Source organism: Cydia strobilella, chromosome 20, assembly GCF_947568885.1.
Source record: "Cydia strobilella chromosome 20, ilCydStro3.1, whole genome shotgun sequence".
In the NCBI taxonomy this organism is placed as follows: domain Eukaryota; kingdom Metazoa; phylum Arthropoda; class Insecta; order Lepidoptera; family Tortricidae; genus Cydia; species Cydia strobilella.
The window spans coordinates 6,795,942-6,815,886 of record NC_086060.1 but is presented as its reverse complement, the minus strand read 5'-3'; the positions used below and the strand labels follow the sequence as shown (position 1 = coordinate 6,815,886).

Here is a 19,945-nt window from a genome sequence, read left to right as displayed (position 1 = left end):
GAACCGATTTTGCATGTACAACCAGCCTTAAAGTTTGTAGTCTATGATTGTTCATTATTTTAGTATGTGGGTATTTTTGCACTTTGTAATTTTTCCTCAGTCACCCGTTGACCACGAACGCTGTAAAGGGTTCGAAACGTCGGGATGTATTATAAATTCAATATACGCGATATAATCCGTTTTCATAGTTTTATTTCAATTAGAACATATTAATATTGTCTTCGGTTACCGCGATGGTTACTCATGAAATAAAATTATGAAAACGGATTATATCATATATATAAAAAAATCTACAATAGTTACCCTACTTGACGGTACCTGTCGGACGCTCCAGGCTTTCGGCTCTACGTGGAGCTCGGCTTTCGCATTTAGACAATTTTACTATTGTTGTGTTTGAGCACTACACTTGGTCTTCGGCCTTTGCAATTCAGATACTAGGGGCAAGTTGCGGAAAACGCGCACTCCGGGCCTCCGGCCCTACGGGGAATTCAAACTTCGTCCTTTGAATTTAAACATTTGTACTTACTATCGTTCTGTGTCTGAACATCAAATTATTAAAGGCGCACCTCTCTCGGACGCTTCGGGCCTTCTTTTATTAAGTCCTTAGATTAATACACAGTCGACTTCATGTCGCGAGCTTTCTACAATACATGTTAAATCAACATACACATAGTATAAACATTGTGACTTAAACACTTTTCACAATCATGAAAATTCGGTTAGTACTAAAGCTAATATGAAATAGAGTTAGAAGGTACCTATACAACATACAGGGTGGGCCAGTGATAAATGCATTTAATTTTTTTTTAATAAATAATCAATTTTTATGTTTTTAAATAAAAATTATAAGTAGAATTTGGGATAAAGAAGTAAATTTTACGTTTTAAAAATTAAATCACCAAGATGTCGTCCATAGCGATTGCGGCACTCTTCCAGTCTTGCTTGTAAATTTTGAAAGACTTAACAAGACTTTCGTGTTAAGAGATTTCCTGGCTCCGAAACTTCACGAATCGTATGGTTACAACAACAACAACACATGGTTTCAGCAAGACGGGGCCGCCTGCCATACAAGTACCTCGGCACTTTTAAGTTTAATCTTGCTTTTTAAGTAATCAACTGTTTTGTCTTTCTCTGGTAAAACATCTATCAAATCACCGATATGACTATAGTTTTGTGGCAGCGATTTCAACATAGTTTAGTTGCTCCTGCTCCGTAATATCTGCACCTGCCTGTTTTAATTCGTTTACTGCTTTTTCGAAATCGTCGATAAATAAGGTCACGTCTTCATAGATTTTCATGACTTTTTTAAATACATCTCATCAAATTTTTTCATTATTTCGTACGCGGAATCGAAATTGCTAATGTATTCTAATATTTTATTCGATATTGCGCTATATATATAGTTAGTCGCTTGAATATCGCGGTCGTCCCATTTTTCACCGTCGGTTTCCAACTTAGCTCGCATAGTTACATCTTTGCACTTTTTAAAGTATACGTATCTTCCAATTACTGTAGTCTGCTCCATCAAAAATTGGTATATTTATATCACCACTCTTCGCTGCCATCGCTTCTTTATATCTCTTTATAATCTTCGAACATCAATTATTTATTTCACATCACTCCTTTAACCACGCTCTGCTACCATGTAAATATACTGCATTAAACTTGTAACATTATCTTTAATATATTTATTTAGGTAAAAACATAATAATAAGGGAAACATATCTTCCACGACAATACAAGAAAAATCAAGAAGAACGATATTTGAATTCATAAACCAAAGACAAGAATAAAAGCAAATAGGATTGTTGCCATGGTAAATGTACATTATATCAATGAGGATATAATAAGATAGAGCGGTACTGTCATGGTAAATTTTGTAACCACTTTAAATTCACTGCCATCTATCGACATACTTTAAAACTAAAAATGAAGGTTTATAAAAATACGATAAAATGTATTTAAATATGGATAAATGATTTTTTTTATTTGCATTAATTATTTTTATGATTTTGACCCATGTTCTTTCACTGGTATGTGTTAAAATTATAAATAACAAACGAAATAGTCAACGTCCTCTATACGAGAGTAGGCCAAAACTAGTGGCGCCATCTGATCGAGAATCAAATTTTCGTGATTTTCCAGGCACGTTTTTTCCTTAGACTGTATCCATCTATTACGGAGTTATATCTATCTTTGATTATATTAACAATTGTCTGCAGGTTAACAACCCCGTTGTCAGTATTTACTTAAATTGTTTTCGTTTGAAACACATTTTTGGGCGGTCTGTATTTGCGAGAGCTCTTGTTAAGCTAGTGTGGAGTAGCTGCTGGCAGGCGAAGGTAGACGTTGCAATATTGTTTACCGCGTTTCGCGTCCTTAGTTGAGCTCTCGAGTTTATTTTTAGGGTTCCGTATCCAAAGGGTAAAAACGGGACCCTATTACTAAGACTCCGCTGTCCGTCTGTCCGTCCGACTGTCCATCTGTCCGTCTGTCTGTCTGTCTGTCACCAGGCTGTATCTCATGAACCGTGATAGCTAGACAGTAGACTTTACTCTTCAAGTAACCCCACAAAAAGAAGTCTGCCGAAGTTAAGTCAGGGCTCCTGGGAGGCCATAAGCAATGTCACCTCGCCTCGATATCAATTTTTGAGGAAACATTTCACGCAAAACTTCCAGGGTCACGTTACTTGTATGGCAGGTGGCCCCGTCTTGCTGAAACCATGTGTTGTTGTTGTAACCATACGATTCGTGAAGTTTCGGAGCCAGGAAATCTCTTAACATGAAAGTCTTGTTAAGTCTTTCAAAATTTACAAGCAAGACTGGAAGAGTGCCGCAACCGCTACGGACGACATCTTGATGATTTAATTTTTAAAACGTCAAATTTATTTCTTTATCCCAATATCTAATTATAATTTTTATTTAAAAACATAAAAATTGTTTTTTTTAATGCATTTATTACTGGCCCATCCTGTATTATGGTACAAAATCGATTAGTGCATGTTAAATTCAAATCGGGTTACCATTGAAACTTATCACATGAAGGGTACACGGAAAGAACATGTCTAGTCACTTTAGTAACATTTTGAGTAGGTAATCGCGGTTTTAAAATTTGGATCCATATCAAAATGTATGGTAATTCCGTGACCAGGCCCCTATTTCACCACGGTGACAGGTGCGACAATTGTAAAACATCAATGTTGCTGACGTCACAGGCATCCATGGGCATTACCGCTTACCATCGGGCGGGCTGTATTCCTGTTTGCCACCATCATTGTATTATTTAAAAAAACTTTATTATATCGGCAAAAAACAGGTACGTTTATGACGATGATGATGACAATTGTCACAAGATTTATAAGAATTTTCGGTAATTCTTGACAGGAAATAAGTTCTGTGTCGGAATTTTGCGACAATTGTCGTGTTTCTTGTGACAATCTGACAATTGTCATTAGCGTCGCAAAATAGTTCTTGTTTATTGGCGATATAATGGAGTTTTTTTTTTTTTTTTTACTAAAATGTTGGTGGCAAACAAGCACACAGCCCGTTCGATGGTAAGCGGTTACCGTAGCCTATGGAGGCATGTGACGTCAGTAGTAGTGATTTCGACAATTGTCGCACCTGACACCGTGGTGAAATAGGGGCCAGGTCTTTTCTAACTAAAAAAGAAGTTGTGTTACATATATTATCAGGCATCGTAAACTGCAAGCGAAATCCATTGAAATGACGTACTTTGACTTGACAACAACCCCAGTACTTCAATGGATTTCGCTCGCAGTTTACGATGCCTGTATATTATACAGTGGTAGCAAAAGATATAACTAATAGTTCATTAAGAGCTCTACATTTTGAAATGAAAATCTTATTTTCCGAAAAAAAATGACTAGACATGTTCTTTCCGTGTACCCTTCACATATAAATCTATAATGTTCTGTTGTAAGGTTTTAAAATAATCTTCTCTCAATCATCATCATCTTTCTCGCGTTCTCCCGGCTTTTTGCCACGGCTCATTGGAACCTGGGGTCCGCTTGGCAACTAATCCCAAGAATTGGCGTAGGCACTAGTTTTTACGATAGCAACTGCCTTCTCACCTTCCAATCCAGAAGGGAAACGAGGCCTCATTAGGATTAGTCCAGCTTTCAGCCGGAAGCGATTGGTAAATAGCAAAAATGTATCAAACATAAATAAGTTCCAAAAAACTCATTGGTACAGTCGCCATCAGATATATCGGAGCGCCCAAGGTGCTCACAAATATTTGAACACGCCTCTATTGTCAAGGTGTAAGAGTGCGTGTTCAGATATTTTGAGCACCTCGGGCGCTCTGATATATCTGATGGCGACTGTACCTATATATACGTGAGCCGGGGGAAAGTCGTACGCTATTAAGAATCTTCTCTATTAATATTGTAATAGTTATTTACGATACAAGTGCGGAAAAGAGGAAATTCGAAACGAGTGGTGATAAATTAAAACACGACCGCAGGGAGTGTTTTAAATCGACACGAGTTGCGAATTACCTATTCGCACGTGTATCGTACAACGTTTTACAGTACATATGGCACTTTAAACTTTCGACATATGCACGAAAAGCGCTATTTTACGCACTAGTGCGATAAAGTAGCACCATATGTACTGTAAAAATATTATTGCAGGTATGCATTGATGTACTGGGAACTGGTATTCTGTACTCGTTCCCTATATTTTGTTACATTTTTTGCGCAAATCAGTCTTTGTTTCTCGCAGACGGTGAGAAGGATTACGCTCGTTTTTTACTAAAACTGCTTCATAACAAGCTTTCTGTTTTCCGGAATTACTTATCTCGACGGTACATTGGAAGGAACCTGGATAAGCACAGTGCGATATTAGCATTGTGAAAATGGTTTACTTCGTCAAATTTGAAGAAAATTGGACTGATAGAATGTATATAATTACAAAAATAGACTGCGGAAATACGTCGAGTGTAAAAAGCAACAACATAATATACTTCCACAAAGTAAATTTTTGTTGAAATATGAATAACTAAAAAAAACGGCCAAGTGCGAGTCGGACTCGCGCACGAAGGGTTCCGTACCATTACCCAAAAAACGGCAAAAAAATCACCACTGGAGTGAATTTTCAAAAACGCTGAATTTAGTTTTCTTGTTTTTTACTATAATACCTTTCTGCATAGTTTCAAGTTCTTCTTCTTCTTCCTTGCTCCATCCCACTGTAGGGTGGGGTCGGCTCTCCTAATTATTTTGCGCTACGAGACTCTGTCGAGGGTTGCCGGGTCCGGTAAATTGTTTTTCTTTAGTAATTGGGTTATGTTGGTCCACCATGAATCCCTGCGGGCGTCCCTTTTTCTCCGGCAGGTTCAGAGCTTTTTTGGCAACGAACTCTTCGTGCCTTCGCATCACGTGCCCGTACCACCTGAGTCGGTTTTCTGTGAGTTTTTCAGGTAGGGGCTACCTTGAATCTGCCACGAATGTACTCGTTTCTGACTTTATCAAGCCGTGTAACCCCTCCGGACCACCTAAGCATCTTCATTTCGGCTGTATGGAGTTTTTGCACGTTAGTTTCCTTGATAGGCCAGCACTCCGATCCATAAAGCAGCGCTGATCTAACAGCCATCTTGTAGACCTTTCCTTTAGTTCGAACGGGCATGCGAGTATCACACAGTACTCCAGACAGCGTGCGCGACTTTTGCCAGCCAACATTTACTCGGTGCGCTACATCTTTCTCTATTTTTCCATCCTCTGAGATAACCGATCCCAGGTACTTTAAATGAACTGAGGCACCGGTTTCAAGTCGGGGTAGCAAACAGTTGATTGTTGGTTTCTGCCAGTGAACCTGCATTGCAAGTGTTCGACTTTGCTTCGGTTTTGGTTCGACTAACTTTGAGACCCGCTTGTTTTAGGGCGTTAATCCAGAGATGTAGAGTATCCTGCATTTCGCTTGCTGTGTTAGCCATGAGTACTATGTCGTCCGCGTACAGGAGATTCATCGGCAATGGAGCTTGGATTTCTTTGGTCATAAGACCAAGTTAAAGAGTAGCAAACTAATTGCCGAGCCTTCGTGGACTCCTACTCCTACCTCGAACGCTTCGCTGAGGCCTACTGGACTTTTTACTCTCGTTAATGAATTGTAATATACATGTCCTGTATAAATTGTATGTAAAATTCCTAGCTTAAAATAAAATTTGAACCCGAAGACCAACTTTCATCCCCCTTTTATCCCCTTGGTGGTTGAATTTTCAAAAACGTCGAAAATTATTTTTTTATCGGCTATATTAGAAGTTTCAAAACATTTATAATGAATTCAAACTTTCAACCCCTTTTTAACCCTGTTAGGGGATGAATTTTAAAAACACTGAAATTATTTTTTCTGTATTCTAATAGTATGCCAATGTACAAAATTTCAAGTCCCGCACTTGAAAACATTTTTGATCTCCATCCAAACTTTCAACCCCTTTTTCACCACCTTAGGGGATGAATCTTCAAAAACGCTGAAATTAATTTTCTTGTATTCAAATAATATATCTTTTTACGAAGTTTCAAATCGCTAGCTTAAAATAAAACTTGAACCCCATACAAATTTACAACCCCTTTTTAACCCCTTAGGGGTTGATTTTCTCAAACTGCTTCTTAGCTTTTGTACTCATTATAAATGTAAGTAACCTGGTGTGCAAATTTCAACTTTCTAGCTTTTGTAGTCTCGGCTCTGCGTTGATGAGTCAGTCACTCAGTCAGGATCAGGACACGTGCCTTTAAATATATATATAGATAGATATAGTTGGTCAAGCAAATCTTGTCAGTAGAAAAAGGTGGCAAATTTAAAAAATGTAGGCGCGAAGGGATATCGTTACACAGAAAATTTGAATTTCGCGCCTTTTTCTACTGACAACATTTGCTTGACCAACAAAATATTTATTTCTAATTGGTAATTACATGGTTTTTTCACTTAAAAATATCACAAATTCACAAAAACTTATATTTAGACAATGTGTAGCTATATAGTTTAAATTGTTCACTATGAATTACAAAAAAAAACAACAACAATATGTATGTGTATGATATATTCTTTTAATCAGTACATTTTTGGCAAAATATGTTTCCAATGAAACAGACATTTAAGAAAATATTTAACACGAAATAAATAACAAAAACGTAGGTATTGTAGGTAATTAAAACATATACGTATAATCTGGATTGTGCGAGTAAGTACTATAACTTCAATCTTAATTAAAATATGCCTACTTAATAACATAATAAATTAGTATGTTATTATTGAAAGATTATTAATAACTCATTCATTCGAAATTAAAAAGTCTGTATACGTACATGTTTTTCCAATCTGAATAACGCACTAACGGCCCTCGCCGCCGCTCGCCGCTGCCGCCGCCGCGCGATGTCGTGGCCGGGCCGTAATGAGTCAGTATTGCGCCGGCGTTCGCGACTTGTATAAAAGACGTACACTGATGCCCACTGCTACAGTTTCATTTCAACGTTGTAACGATGGCGTTGCGACACATCGCCCCGATTGTAATACTCATCATCCAGCTCTATGGGACCAGCTTGGCTTTTTCTGATCTCCACAAACTACCAACGAACAGACTATCAGAAGGCGCTGACAGAGACTTACCAAACGCTACTCCAATTCACTGCGGCAAATCTAGCCATAGTCCGGCCACCGTAAAATCCACGAACACGCCTGACTATACGATGCACAACTTCGAAACGCATGCGTTCACCGCCGGTCCAATCGGACATCCTCAATCGCCCAAACCAGGAACTGAAGCAAAATTCAAATTCGCTGAAGTGAAAGGAGGAGCATCAACTATCTACGCGCTGGAAGTGGATGAAACCGGCGAGCTCGCCTATTGGCTGCCTCAAGGAGGCTCCATTGACATTCCTCATAATCCTGACGCTAAAGAGCCACATTACGTGTTCACTCCGGACTTCAGCGGCTGCTCGTGGACAGTGACTCCTTTAAAGAACGGGATGTTACGTATTCGACACGTTGAAGGCGGTAAAGAGGCCCAATTCAACAATTTGTCTGAAGCGGAAAAAGGTGGACCTATAACTTACGCCATGGAGTATAAAGAATACGGGTATATCGTGGAAACACGCCGCCTAGTTGGGAATGTACCAGCATTTGCGTACATGCACTTTACTGGTGTACATTGGAACCTGATCGTACAGACCAAATCGTGTTCTCCTCAGCCTGGTGGATACACGTTCAAACGTAACCATTTAACGGGCATGACGTTGGTCGAATCGAAATCGTCTTACCCCACCATATCGCATTATAAGTTTTTTAAGATCCCTTAAACGTTATTAATGTGTTGTTTTTCTTCCGTTTATCTCTTTATTGTTTTTTTACTTACTGTTTTTCAAACATCAAACAAAGAAAAGGAAGGGAGACAGGGGAAGTTCTCATTTACTGACAGTTTGGTTTGACCAACTATACCTTTGCACGTGTTACCGTAAAACCGTGGTACCTAATTGTATAATGAAACGATTAATATTGTTAAGCTATCTACCTACATTGCTGCGCCCATCAGGGTTTCATGTGTCATTTGTGTACCTACCTATACTCTTAAGTACTTGTAAAACCTGTAATGTACATGTGAAATGCAATAAATAAATACAATACAATACAATACTACGTATAACTCTGTATAACGCCAAAATAACTTAATTTACAGTGGTGAAGGGTAGAATGGATAGAATGGGTAGAATGCAGTTTGGCAGATAAGTAGCAAGAATTTTACTGTACCTCTTTTTTTTAATAATAAATAAATAAAATAAAAAAATAAAAAACCATCAAACATATATTCAGCAAATAGGCCACAGGGGCACTTTTACGTGTAAATTTTTACAAACAATAAAATTAACCCAAAATTACAAAAAAATTACCTATGATTGTTTTTTTTTACATTTATAGTGTGTAGTATACACATATTTAATTCGAGGAGAATAAAAAATCCATGCTGTAAAGGGTTAAACGTTATGTAGGTAGGTATTGTAAACGGTATATAAGAGTATTGCTTTTCTTCTTTTTGCTTTTTTGTGTTTTGTTTTTCATAATGCTTTTTAATTGTCTATGATTGTTTTTGAATGTTTATGTATTTGTTATATGACAACTATGTAATTAAATATTATTTTTATGCAAATTAAAGATTCGCATCAGATCTATCTTTATGAAACTAAAGTTTTAATAAAAAAAAAAATACGTTTACTAATTAAAATAAGCGCTGATGGCCTAGCAGTAAAAGGGCGTGCGACTTTCAATCCGGAGGTCGCGGATTCCAACCCCGGCTCGTACCAATGAGTTTTTCAGAACTTATGTACGAAATATCATTTGATATTTACCACTCGCTTTTCGGTGAAGGAAAAACATCGTGAGGAAACCGGACTAATCCCGAAAAGGGTTAGAAGGTCAGATGGCAGTCGCTTTCGTTAAAACTATTACCTACGCCAGTTCTTGGGATTAGTTGCCAAGCGGACCCCAGGCTCCCATGAGCCGTGGCAAAATGCCGGGACAAAGCGAGTAAGATGATGATGACTAATTAAAAATGGTTCACTGTAATTAGCGGAGAGTGTAATTTTTGACTTTCTAGTTTTGTACACCATATTGGTGGTAAACAAGCGTAATTCCCACCTAATGATAAACAGATCCCGTAGCCATATTCTTCACACATGCGCATCACCAACCAACCAACCAACCCGTTAATACGCTCTTTTCTAGGATTACAGTATAGGGAACCTGAAAAGTAAGTTGTCGTCGTTACAAGAAAACATTCATAAAAGAACCTCCCCTGAACGTTTCATGTAGTTCTAGCTGAAGTTTACGTTATTTAGCGTTCACAAGTACGTTTATCGACCATATTCTGCAGTTCCTATGTAAGGATGTAGGGGAGAGTGGGGGTATTGGGAACGGAGCGTAATTAAAAACAGTGAGATTATAGTAAGTACTTCTAATTGCACAAAAAAATATTGAGTATGTTTAACACAAACATAAAGAGACCTCCATGTGCCTAAGAGACTGTAAGATTCGGAAGCTACTCACATGTGGTCACAATTAATCGAACAAAAAAATTTCAACTTTTGTTATGTTTTTTATTATATATCATGATAGAGGTACGAATGGAGTTTTTGGAGTTGAAGACTCCAAATTTTGTTATTATCTTTTATATAGTATCTGTTTTCAAAGCCCAGGCCCCTATTTCACCACGGTGACAGGTGCGACAATTGTCGAAATCACTATTACTGACGTCATAGGCCTCCATAGGCTACGGTAACCGGTTACCATCGAACGGTCTGTGTGCTTGTTTGCCACCAACATTTTAATTTAAAAAAAACTTCATTATATCGCCAATAAATAAGTACCTATTTTGGGACGCTAATGACAATTGTCACAAGAAACACGGCAGTTTCTAAGCGGTCTGCCCTTCGGGAATCTAAAGATACCTAACGAACCTAACCTACCTACCTATTAATGTGACAGTTGGACACTAAGGGGTAACGATTTGTTAGAATAATTATTTCGAGTTAAATATCCAACAAACCGCACTATATTTTACTGATAATAGTTAAGAATAATAAAATAACCTACCTATTGGTAAAATTAAAGAAAAAATAAATAAACGTGAACATTATAAAACGCTTCATGAAAAATCGCTACATGAAAAAAGACGAATAGTACATTTCGAGGCTAGTGCGGAAAGTATGTCATTACTTCACGAGTACCGAGATATCTGGCAAGACTCGGGACGAGTGAAGAATGACATTTCCGCACGTGTATCGAACGACGTTTTTTAATACAGTTGCGACAAAATAAGAAAAACAACAAGTAAGGAATTCGAAACTTTTATATTATTAATTCTGTGACATTATTGACATTGACATTATAAAGAGGTGTTTTTTAGCTGGGTGTTATTATTATTAAACCAACTTCAATGAAAGTTTTTTTTAAATACATGTTCTATAAGACAGAAACAATTGTAAATATAAAACATTGTACTATTATTACCCAAATATCGTTAATTACGATTATTTGTGTATCATATATTTATAAAAACAATATCGAATGTTGTCTTTGGAAACTTAAAGCAGAAAGAAAAAAACGCCTCTTCTTTGACAGGCGTTCCGTTCTATTCAGACAACTTATTAAGAACGGTTTTTCAATATTCAATATATAAAAAATAGACGTGTTATAATGATGAAGAGATAAGTAATAAAATATAAAATATGTATATTTTTCGTATTCTTACATTAATAGTAGGTTTTTATGTTGATTACGACGTTTAAAGGAAACTAATATTAACACTCATCAATAAGTAGTCATGAATTGGAACAAGAATAAATTTAAAAAAATTGGAAAAGTAAAAAGCACTAGTTCGCGAAAACCAACTTTCCGCACGCTAAACAGCTACGTAAAGTAGCACTTTTTGAGCAACTGTATTAAAAATAAATTTGCGATCGTAAAAACCGCGAGTAGAAAATTCGCTACTCAGAAAAAATATTTTTGTGAAAATTTCTAGGCCTAGCTTTCAACTAAACAGTTGCAATTCTTTAAGTTGCCTTTCACGGGTCTAGAATGGCTCTAGTCAACCCTTTGACAACCTGCAATCTCATGCTTATGGCATAATATTATGTTTGAATGCTTTTGCTTGAAGATGAAAGTAATTTGTGCCATTCTCAATCAAAAGGGTACTTATTGTCGGTTGTCAATAAGGCTCTATTTCCATATATGCACTAATTTGAAATCAACCTTATCGACAAGCGACAATATGGTACCTTTTGGTTGAAAACGTCACATTTGTTCTTAAACTATATCTTCTATTGGTAGTGTGACAACCCAACAATATCCTGAAACCATTATTATATTGGACGCGCAAGGAAGTGAATTACTAGTGTTATATATTATTTTTTTATATAAATAATACATTAATCAGCACATGTACGACATGGCCCTCTATGTCATCATGACATCTCACCGGCAGATTAGATGGCGCTGATCGCCGCCCATTCGCCGCCGCAAAGTCGCGTTCTGTGTTTTAAAATAGGGCCGTGTCGTACAGCTGCGTTCGTTCGTGGCCCTCAAAATGGTTTCGCCGGAAGATCAGCGCTGACTTTTGGGTTAGCATTATGCTGAGGCGGGACCATTTCGTGGTAAACTATTTATTTTTATGTTTATATTTCTTTGTTCTTTTATACTTTTGTATGTCATAGTTTATCACGAATAAATGCGATGATTCTGATTCTGATTCTGATTCTGAATTGATGGTCTTCTGCGTATAACTAGTCCAGAGCCTGCACGTGACGTTTCCATTTGTTACATGGAAATTAAAATATATATTTTTTTTTTTAGTATTTGCCTCATATCTATCTTTTTAACCGACTTCAAGATTTCAAAAGGAGGAGGTTGTCAATTCGGTTGTATTTTTTTTTAAATGTTTGATACTCCATAACTCCGTCATTTCCGGACCGATTTTGAAAATTCTTTTTTTGGTTGTAAGTACATACAGATTGGTCCCGTTTTTGTCAAAAAGCAGTTCTGATGATGGGATCCATGAGGAATCGAGGGAACTCCTCAAATATTAAAGGCATACATATAGTGATTTTAGTATTTTCATCAACAAATCAAGCATTTACATTAAAAAAAGTGACATTTGATGAAGTGGAACTGCTGATGATGATCAGAACGGAACTCTTCAATGATTCACGTTTGGCAATTTGTCCTCTTCGTTATAATTGGTAAGCAAGTTAGGTTTGTAAAGATGGGACCCAAGACAGAAGTAAAACTTGAGACTGTCGGTTAAATACTGAATATATAATGCCTCAATTCAAAAGATACAATCCTTTATATATACGAAATTATCTAGGTTAACTATGAATCACACTACTTGGGAGGTCTACACGTGAAAGGTGTCAAATGGTTATTAGAGAGTCATCTTACATTACTTTTCGTATATGGATTACATTCCTAACCTAATATGGGGAGAGTCGTCTTACATGACTCTCCGTATATGGTACCGCTAAGCTATATGATCCTTATGATCTAATTACATGTTATTCGAATCCTATAAATACCTAATATTCTATGCCTACACTTCAGGTTTTCAAGATACATTTTTGTCAAGCTCGAGTTCTGATGATGGGATCCATGAGGAATCGAGGGAACTCCTCAAATGTGAAAGGCATACATATAGTGATTTTTGTATTTTCATCAACAAATCCAGCATTTACATAAAAAAGTGACATTTGATGAAGTGGAACTGCGGATGATGATCAAACTCTTCAACGACACATAGTTCACGTTTGGCGATTTATTCTCTTCGTTATGGACCCAGACCCAAACTTGGACCTGGACTTTTTTTTGAACTGCGATCCTAGCAGAACCGAACTGCTATCAGAAAAGTGGGTTAGGTTAGGTTAGAACTGTGACCCTTACAGAAACGAAATGCTATCAGAACATTGGGTTAGGTTAGGTTAGAACTGTGACCCTTACAGAAACGAAATGCTACTAGAAAAGTGGCTAGTTACCTGCTTTTAGTTAGGCAAAAGATGCTGTATTTTTCATTTCATTGTCTGGAGTGCACCATCAACAATAAGTAACCTTTCAACGGCATCCCCCATTTATGTCGGTTTTTTTTTTCGTAAAAATTATGTTTTTGAAAATGTTTTTAGATGTTGCTTGTAAGTACCCAAGTTTCCATGAAAAATACAAATTGAAATAAACCAGCCAAGTGCGAGTCGAACGCGCCCACATAGGGTTCTGTACTTTTTAGTATTTGTTGTTATAGCAGCAACAGAAATACATTCATCTGTGAAAATTTCAACTGTCTAGCTATCACGGTTCATAAGATACAGCTTGCTGACAGACAGACGGACAGCGGAGTCTTAGTAATAGGGACAAGGTTAATGCACATGGAGCATTAAGGACCATTTATTTTACTGATGGAGAAACCCTTATTCACATGAAGCATAAGTTCCTACCTCTGATGGAAAGTCACAATTATTCATAATTATTTTTTAATATATTAAGAATTTGAGTTTTATTTACATGAAACTCCGATGGAATTCTAAAATTTTAAATTTGATTTGAACTACTACTATATTTTATAATAACAAGAATAGGTTGAAAAAGTGTTCATTGTAACTTGTAACGCACCGTTACAATGATAGCAACTAAAGTGAAATGTAACGCGATAACACATGAAAAAACCCTTAGGACCCTGTTTATTATAGGAACAGGCTTTCCCGATGTAAATGTCAACTGTCACGTGTTTCGGGTAACACGATAGCGAGTTGACAGGGACAAAATGGAAGTATTCGATATTGGGTGCAACATAGAGAACCCCTCATAGACACTGCATACCCAATATACCTAATTACCTATACGACTCACGAATCTCACCATCACTAAACAGAGTGAATGAATGTGAACACGACTTTATTGTCTCAGGTGTAAGAGCGTACACATATTTTTAAAACTTTGGGAATGTATATATATTTATGCCCTTGACTGTACTCGTACTTTTAAACATTAGCACGACATGCATGGGATGCATGTGTGTGGGATGTGTTATTTAAATTTGAATGTTGTAGTCGTAAAGGCCGGTGAGGGGTTTTAAATTATTTAAAGTAAAAAAGTGACGTTTGGCGAGTGTGACATTTGGCAACTTAATTGACAGTTTTTGTGAAACGTAGACAAGTAGTAGCCACAATAACTATTTAAACAAGTTTTTTTTACGAATTGATTAGATCCTCTGAAATGAAGAGGCGACGTTAGCTTCGCATGTATGTAGTTATGCCATTTTTCTTCGGTCATGAGCTCTTTATATCCAGTTATTTTCAACCACTTTGACGATAACATTAATCCATCTTTTGCCCTGCATGATTTTTTGCAGTATACGTCTTAACGGATAAAGAGTGGCACATACTTTATGCATAGAACCATTCACACGGCGTTTGTAAACGTATACTCGCCGGCCTTGACAAGCAAATTGAATAATTATTTCAAAATGGTTGATGAATCTTATATAGATAACGAATTATTAATTAATTGAGTGGAAACTTTCAATAGACATCCGAAAGTAATTGAAAAACTTAGTGTCATTGTTCCTAAGTTTAGCGTCATCATCATCTTCCTTGCGTTATCCCGGCATTTTGCCACGGCTCATGGGAGCCTGGGGTCCACTTTACAACTTATCCTAAGAATTGACGTAGGCACTAGTTTTTACGAAAACAACTGCCATCTGACCTTCCAATCCGGAGGGGGAACTAGGCCTTGTTAGGATTAGTCCGGTTTCCTCACGATGTTTTCCTTCACCGAAAAGCGGCTGGTAAATATCGAAATAAATTGGTACGAGCCGGGGTTTGAACCCGCGACCTCCGGATTGAAAGTCGCATGCCCTTGCTAGGCCACCAGCGCTTCCGTTCCTAAGTTTAGCGTATAAATAATAATTTTCAAATGTTTTGTTATTTATACGATGTACCCAAAACCTTCTGTATTGTCGGCGGCGAAACCGCTGTCGCCATCGATATCAATATAAAAGTATTACGATATTTACGATGTAGCGTGGATCCATCACAGACGTCTAACTGCGTGAAAACTGTCGCTATCTGACTGGTTGTACGTTTAAAATCGAATACTTGAAAAAACTTGCAGGACGTTGCCGTGTGAACCTAGCCTCACTGTCTTCCAGCAACATCCAGCATTCTGGTCGTCTTTGCATTATACTTCATCTTGTGGTAAGCGATCAATGGGTATAATATACCCTTTCCATGCAAGAAAGGCGTAGCTAGAGGCTTTTTTTATGCATCTATTTTATAAGGATCTAGAATTTAGGACTAAAATTCGGTCTTCGGTAATGGGATGAATAAATTCAGATATCATTGCGTAACATAAAAGACTAGGCTGTACGAGCATATGTGTAGAATATTATGTGTAATAGTTACATACAACAGGGAGTACATAAATTACCTAACCTTAAGTTTAGAGCTTTGATATTGTTATATATTACTTATTCTTAAGTAGATCGCCATATAAGTATCTTCCCAAAAAGTGTTTATAAATAGATATTAGCTTTATAAACCGCTAGGGGGCACTGTCGCATTAACAAGTTCTATAATATTATGAAAAAGCACGCGTGTTTAATATCTAGGATTATGAGCCTAAAACGGTTCAATAACTTGCATGTTACGAGCAAGTGTGTTGAAAATGTAATTTCTACAGCGTTACTACACGTTTATGTCTCCTGATTTTAAATTAGATTAACTAACATTAACGTACGATTCAGTATTCCCTAAACAATTAAAACGGTTTTAAGCACTTTGCAATACGGTTAAACTTATAGTCTCTAAGGAGAGATAAAGGTGCTTCAATTAATGTAGATTTCACTAAAACAAAGTTATATTCCTACAAGAAGTAATAACTTCTAAAATTGATTTCGTATAGAATTTATTTGATCAAATTAAATTAACAAAACGTCCGTGAGACACAGACATATTAAATATATTAATAACGGGTCACTCAAGTGTTTTAGATTACAAATTAAATTACTTCTGAATTGAGCACTATTCATGCAAAGAAAAACAATCAAAAATTTATGATAAAATATAGTTTATGTAATAGGTATAATTTTGGCAAACATATTGAATATTAAGTCTAATTACTACTACATTTTATCGTAATTTAGTCGCGGCAATTAAATTAACAACCAACATATTATATTCTGGGAATGGGCCAGCAGAGCTAAGGCTACCAAGCAAAAGAGCAAAACCCCGGCACTTAGGTCTTTTTAATAAGAAGATAAGTTTTTTGGAGAAAAGTCATAAATGGGTCAACCGATCAAGTTCAAATTAATTTTCGTGGAAAGTATTTATTAGGGATGTACCGACTCGTCGCCGACTAGTCGGGAAAGCCGACTATCCGTCCACATTTTGTAGTCGGCGATTACTCTACTATTTGTTAACCTTTTTTTTTCATATTTTTAAACGCCATGTTGAATAATGGGATCTTTTCCTGAGATTTCAAGACGCTGAAAACCTGCGCTCATATACCAAAAGACCCTTTGATCTGAAGACTACGGACTTGTCGTATATTCTCATTGCTCTAATGAGCGAGGGCAATCTGAATTCTTAGATGAACCAATGTAAAAATAAACTTATATAAGATTCGCAATTTAAGAGGTACCGTATTGGGGCTCGATATTAAGCGAACAACTCGCGAACGCGAAGCTCACGTCGTTCGCGTTCGCAACGAGATCGCCCACGTAGGACACTTTTATAGGTATCAAAGGATTGATTCATCCCGCCCCGCATCGTACGTAGTACGCTCCGTTACTGCCGACTGCATTGCTGCCGCAAACTCACGTTAGAACGTCTCAGGTCCGGGGCGATGCATCTGACACTTCGTTTTCTATAGAAAGCGTCACGTGATGACCGGTCACCTGTCACGAGAAAATGATATGTCGGTTGCCTCGGTCCGGACCCGAGCCTTTCTAGCGTATCATATCATATCATATCATATCATATCATATCATATCATATCATTTATTGCATACATGTGTTTACAAGTAGGTCTTATTTATATCTTAGGTTACAACATGCACCCGTTAGGGCATAGCAACATTGTTACTTAAATAATACTTAGTCTAAATTATATCTTAACAGCTATACATTGTTCACCAGCTTAAATTATATTAAATTATAATTTATCATAAAATTATCCAAATATTCATACTTTTACAATTACAAATTTTTACATTGTCATTATGAAATCCAATTTATTCTAAATTATCATTTAAGAAATCATTTAAAGAATAATAGCATTTGTGTAACAAAAATTCCTTGATTGCCTTATAAAATAATTTATAATTATTGTGCGACTTGATTTTGTTTGGCAGTTTAATGTATACCCGGATTGCTGTATATTGTGGGCTATTGGATAGCATTTTCGTTTTGGAAGGGGGGATAACAAGCTGATATTTTCTCCGGACACTATTTGGTTCCTTAAATAAATATTTATATTTCCATGCATATATTTATTTATTTATTTATTTTAAACTTTATTGCACAATATAACAAATAAAGTACAAATGGCGGACTTAATGCCTAAAGGCATTCTCTACCAGTCAACCACCAGGCTAAACAGAAACAGTGATAGGTGCAGGCATCTATATATGGCTTATGATAGGATATACTAGCACGGCAATGGCAGTATCCCGTGTTTCTCAAACTCAGAGATGGTGCTTTTAAATGATACCCCCTATAGAGTATGGTAGTACTAGATACTTACTTTTGATGCTTAATCTTATACGCTACTATCGATGCTGACTGTACAGCAGAAGCATAAACGGTGACACCAGTACAAACTGTCACTACAAAGCAAAGATAGATATAACTCCGTAATAGATGGATACAGTCTAAGGAAAAAACGTGCCTCGAAAATCACGAAAATTTGATTCTCGATCAGATGGCGCCACTACCTTTGGCCTACTCTCGTATAGAGGGCGTTGACGGTTTCGTTTGTTATTTAACAGTTTAACGCATATCAGTGAAAGAACATGGGTCAAAAAGTCAAAATCATATAAAAATAATTCATGCAAATAAAAAAAATATCCATACTTAAATACATTTTATCGTATTTTTATAAATCTTCATTTTTAGTTTTAAAGTGCGTTGATAGATAGCAGTGAATTTACTGTGGTTACAAAATTTACTACGACAGTACCTCTCTATCCTATTATATCGTCTTTGCTACAAAGTTACAATACCAGGCGTGGCTCACTGCGATTTCGTCGCGTCGCTACAAGTCAAAGAGGATAATTATAATATTATAGAGCGGTACTGTCATAGTAAATTTTTGTAACCACAGTAAATTCACTGCCATCTATCGACACACTTTAAAACTAAAAATGAAGATTAAAAAAATGCAATAAAATGTATTTAAATATGAATAAATGTATTTTTTTTATTTGCATTAATTAGTTTTATTATTTTGACCCATGTTCTTTCACTGATATGCGTTAAAATTGTTAAATAACAAACGAAACCGTCAACGCCCTCTATACGAGAGTAGGCCAGAGGTAGTAGCGACATCTGATCGAGAATCAAATTTTCGCGATTTTCGAGGCACGTATTTCCTTAGACTGTATCCATCTATTACGGAGTTATATCTATCTTTGCTACAAGTATATGCGGCCCACACTATAGTAGTTGCCACGCACCGCTACGGAACAGACGCCTGGTCGCGCTTGCGCCACCTTGCGGTCATATCTGTCGTGATAGACGCGTTTTGTTAGGGAGTGAACCTTCTGTACCTAGTACTATTATTTATTAATAATTATATAACTTAGTGAAAAAAGAAATTGATACTTGACTCCACAGTCAAACTAATTAGTTTTTAGGAGCTTTGTTAAATTGTAATTTTTAACATTTGATTATAAAACATAAATTAAATAATAATAATACTAGTGGCTCTGTGAGCTGTAGACCTAAGAGGGTAGAATAGCTATAGACAATAGGTACTTTTTTCATACAATTTCCATTTCGGGAGAAAACGGTTTCGACTAACTAAATCTTAACAAATCACTTTGATTTTGATGTTGATCGCTTCAGCATAATATTTTCTAAGTTTATAAATATCGCTTTGAAAATTATTGTGGCTTTTTAGTAGGTACATTACCATTAGTTGAACCCTATGAAACTATTGATACTGGATAGGAATCGATTGGCATAAAAAATTGCATGTGAAAAATAAAAGTTTTCATTTCATACAAATTGTATGGGAAAAGTTTTCATTTATCATTTATCATTTATTTATTGTATTGTCATGTACATAATAGGTGTTACATAATATAAAGTCAGATCATGACACCCTGTAAGGGCACACAATAGTAATATTATTCTACGCTAATTACATTTACTTATTAGTAATCAATTTAAATTAAAATA

At 36.4% G+C, this 19,945-nt stretch overlaps 2 protein-coding genes across 2 annotated transcripts in view; one reads left to right on the top strand and one right to left on the bottom strand.

The window, feature by feature from the left end:
• The window catches only part of LOC134750778 (uncharacterized), a 347,410-nt gene that overhangs the window by 52,502 nt on the left and 274,963 nt on the right, over positions 1 to 19,945 (bottom strand). The gene's annotated exons all lie outside the window — the stretch shown is intronic.
• The window catches only part of LOC134750747 (transient receptor potential cation channel subfamily A member 1-like), a 32,545-nt gene continuing 20,092 nt past the window's right edge, over positions 7,493 to 19,945 (top strand). Inside the window, exon 1 of the mRNA XM_063685988.1 lies at positions 7,493 to 8,222. Within this exon, the coding sequence (XP_063542058.1) occupies positions 7,493 to 8,222 (730 nt within the window). The remainder of the gene's footprint in view (positions 8,223 to 19,945) is intronic.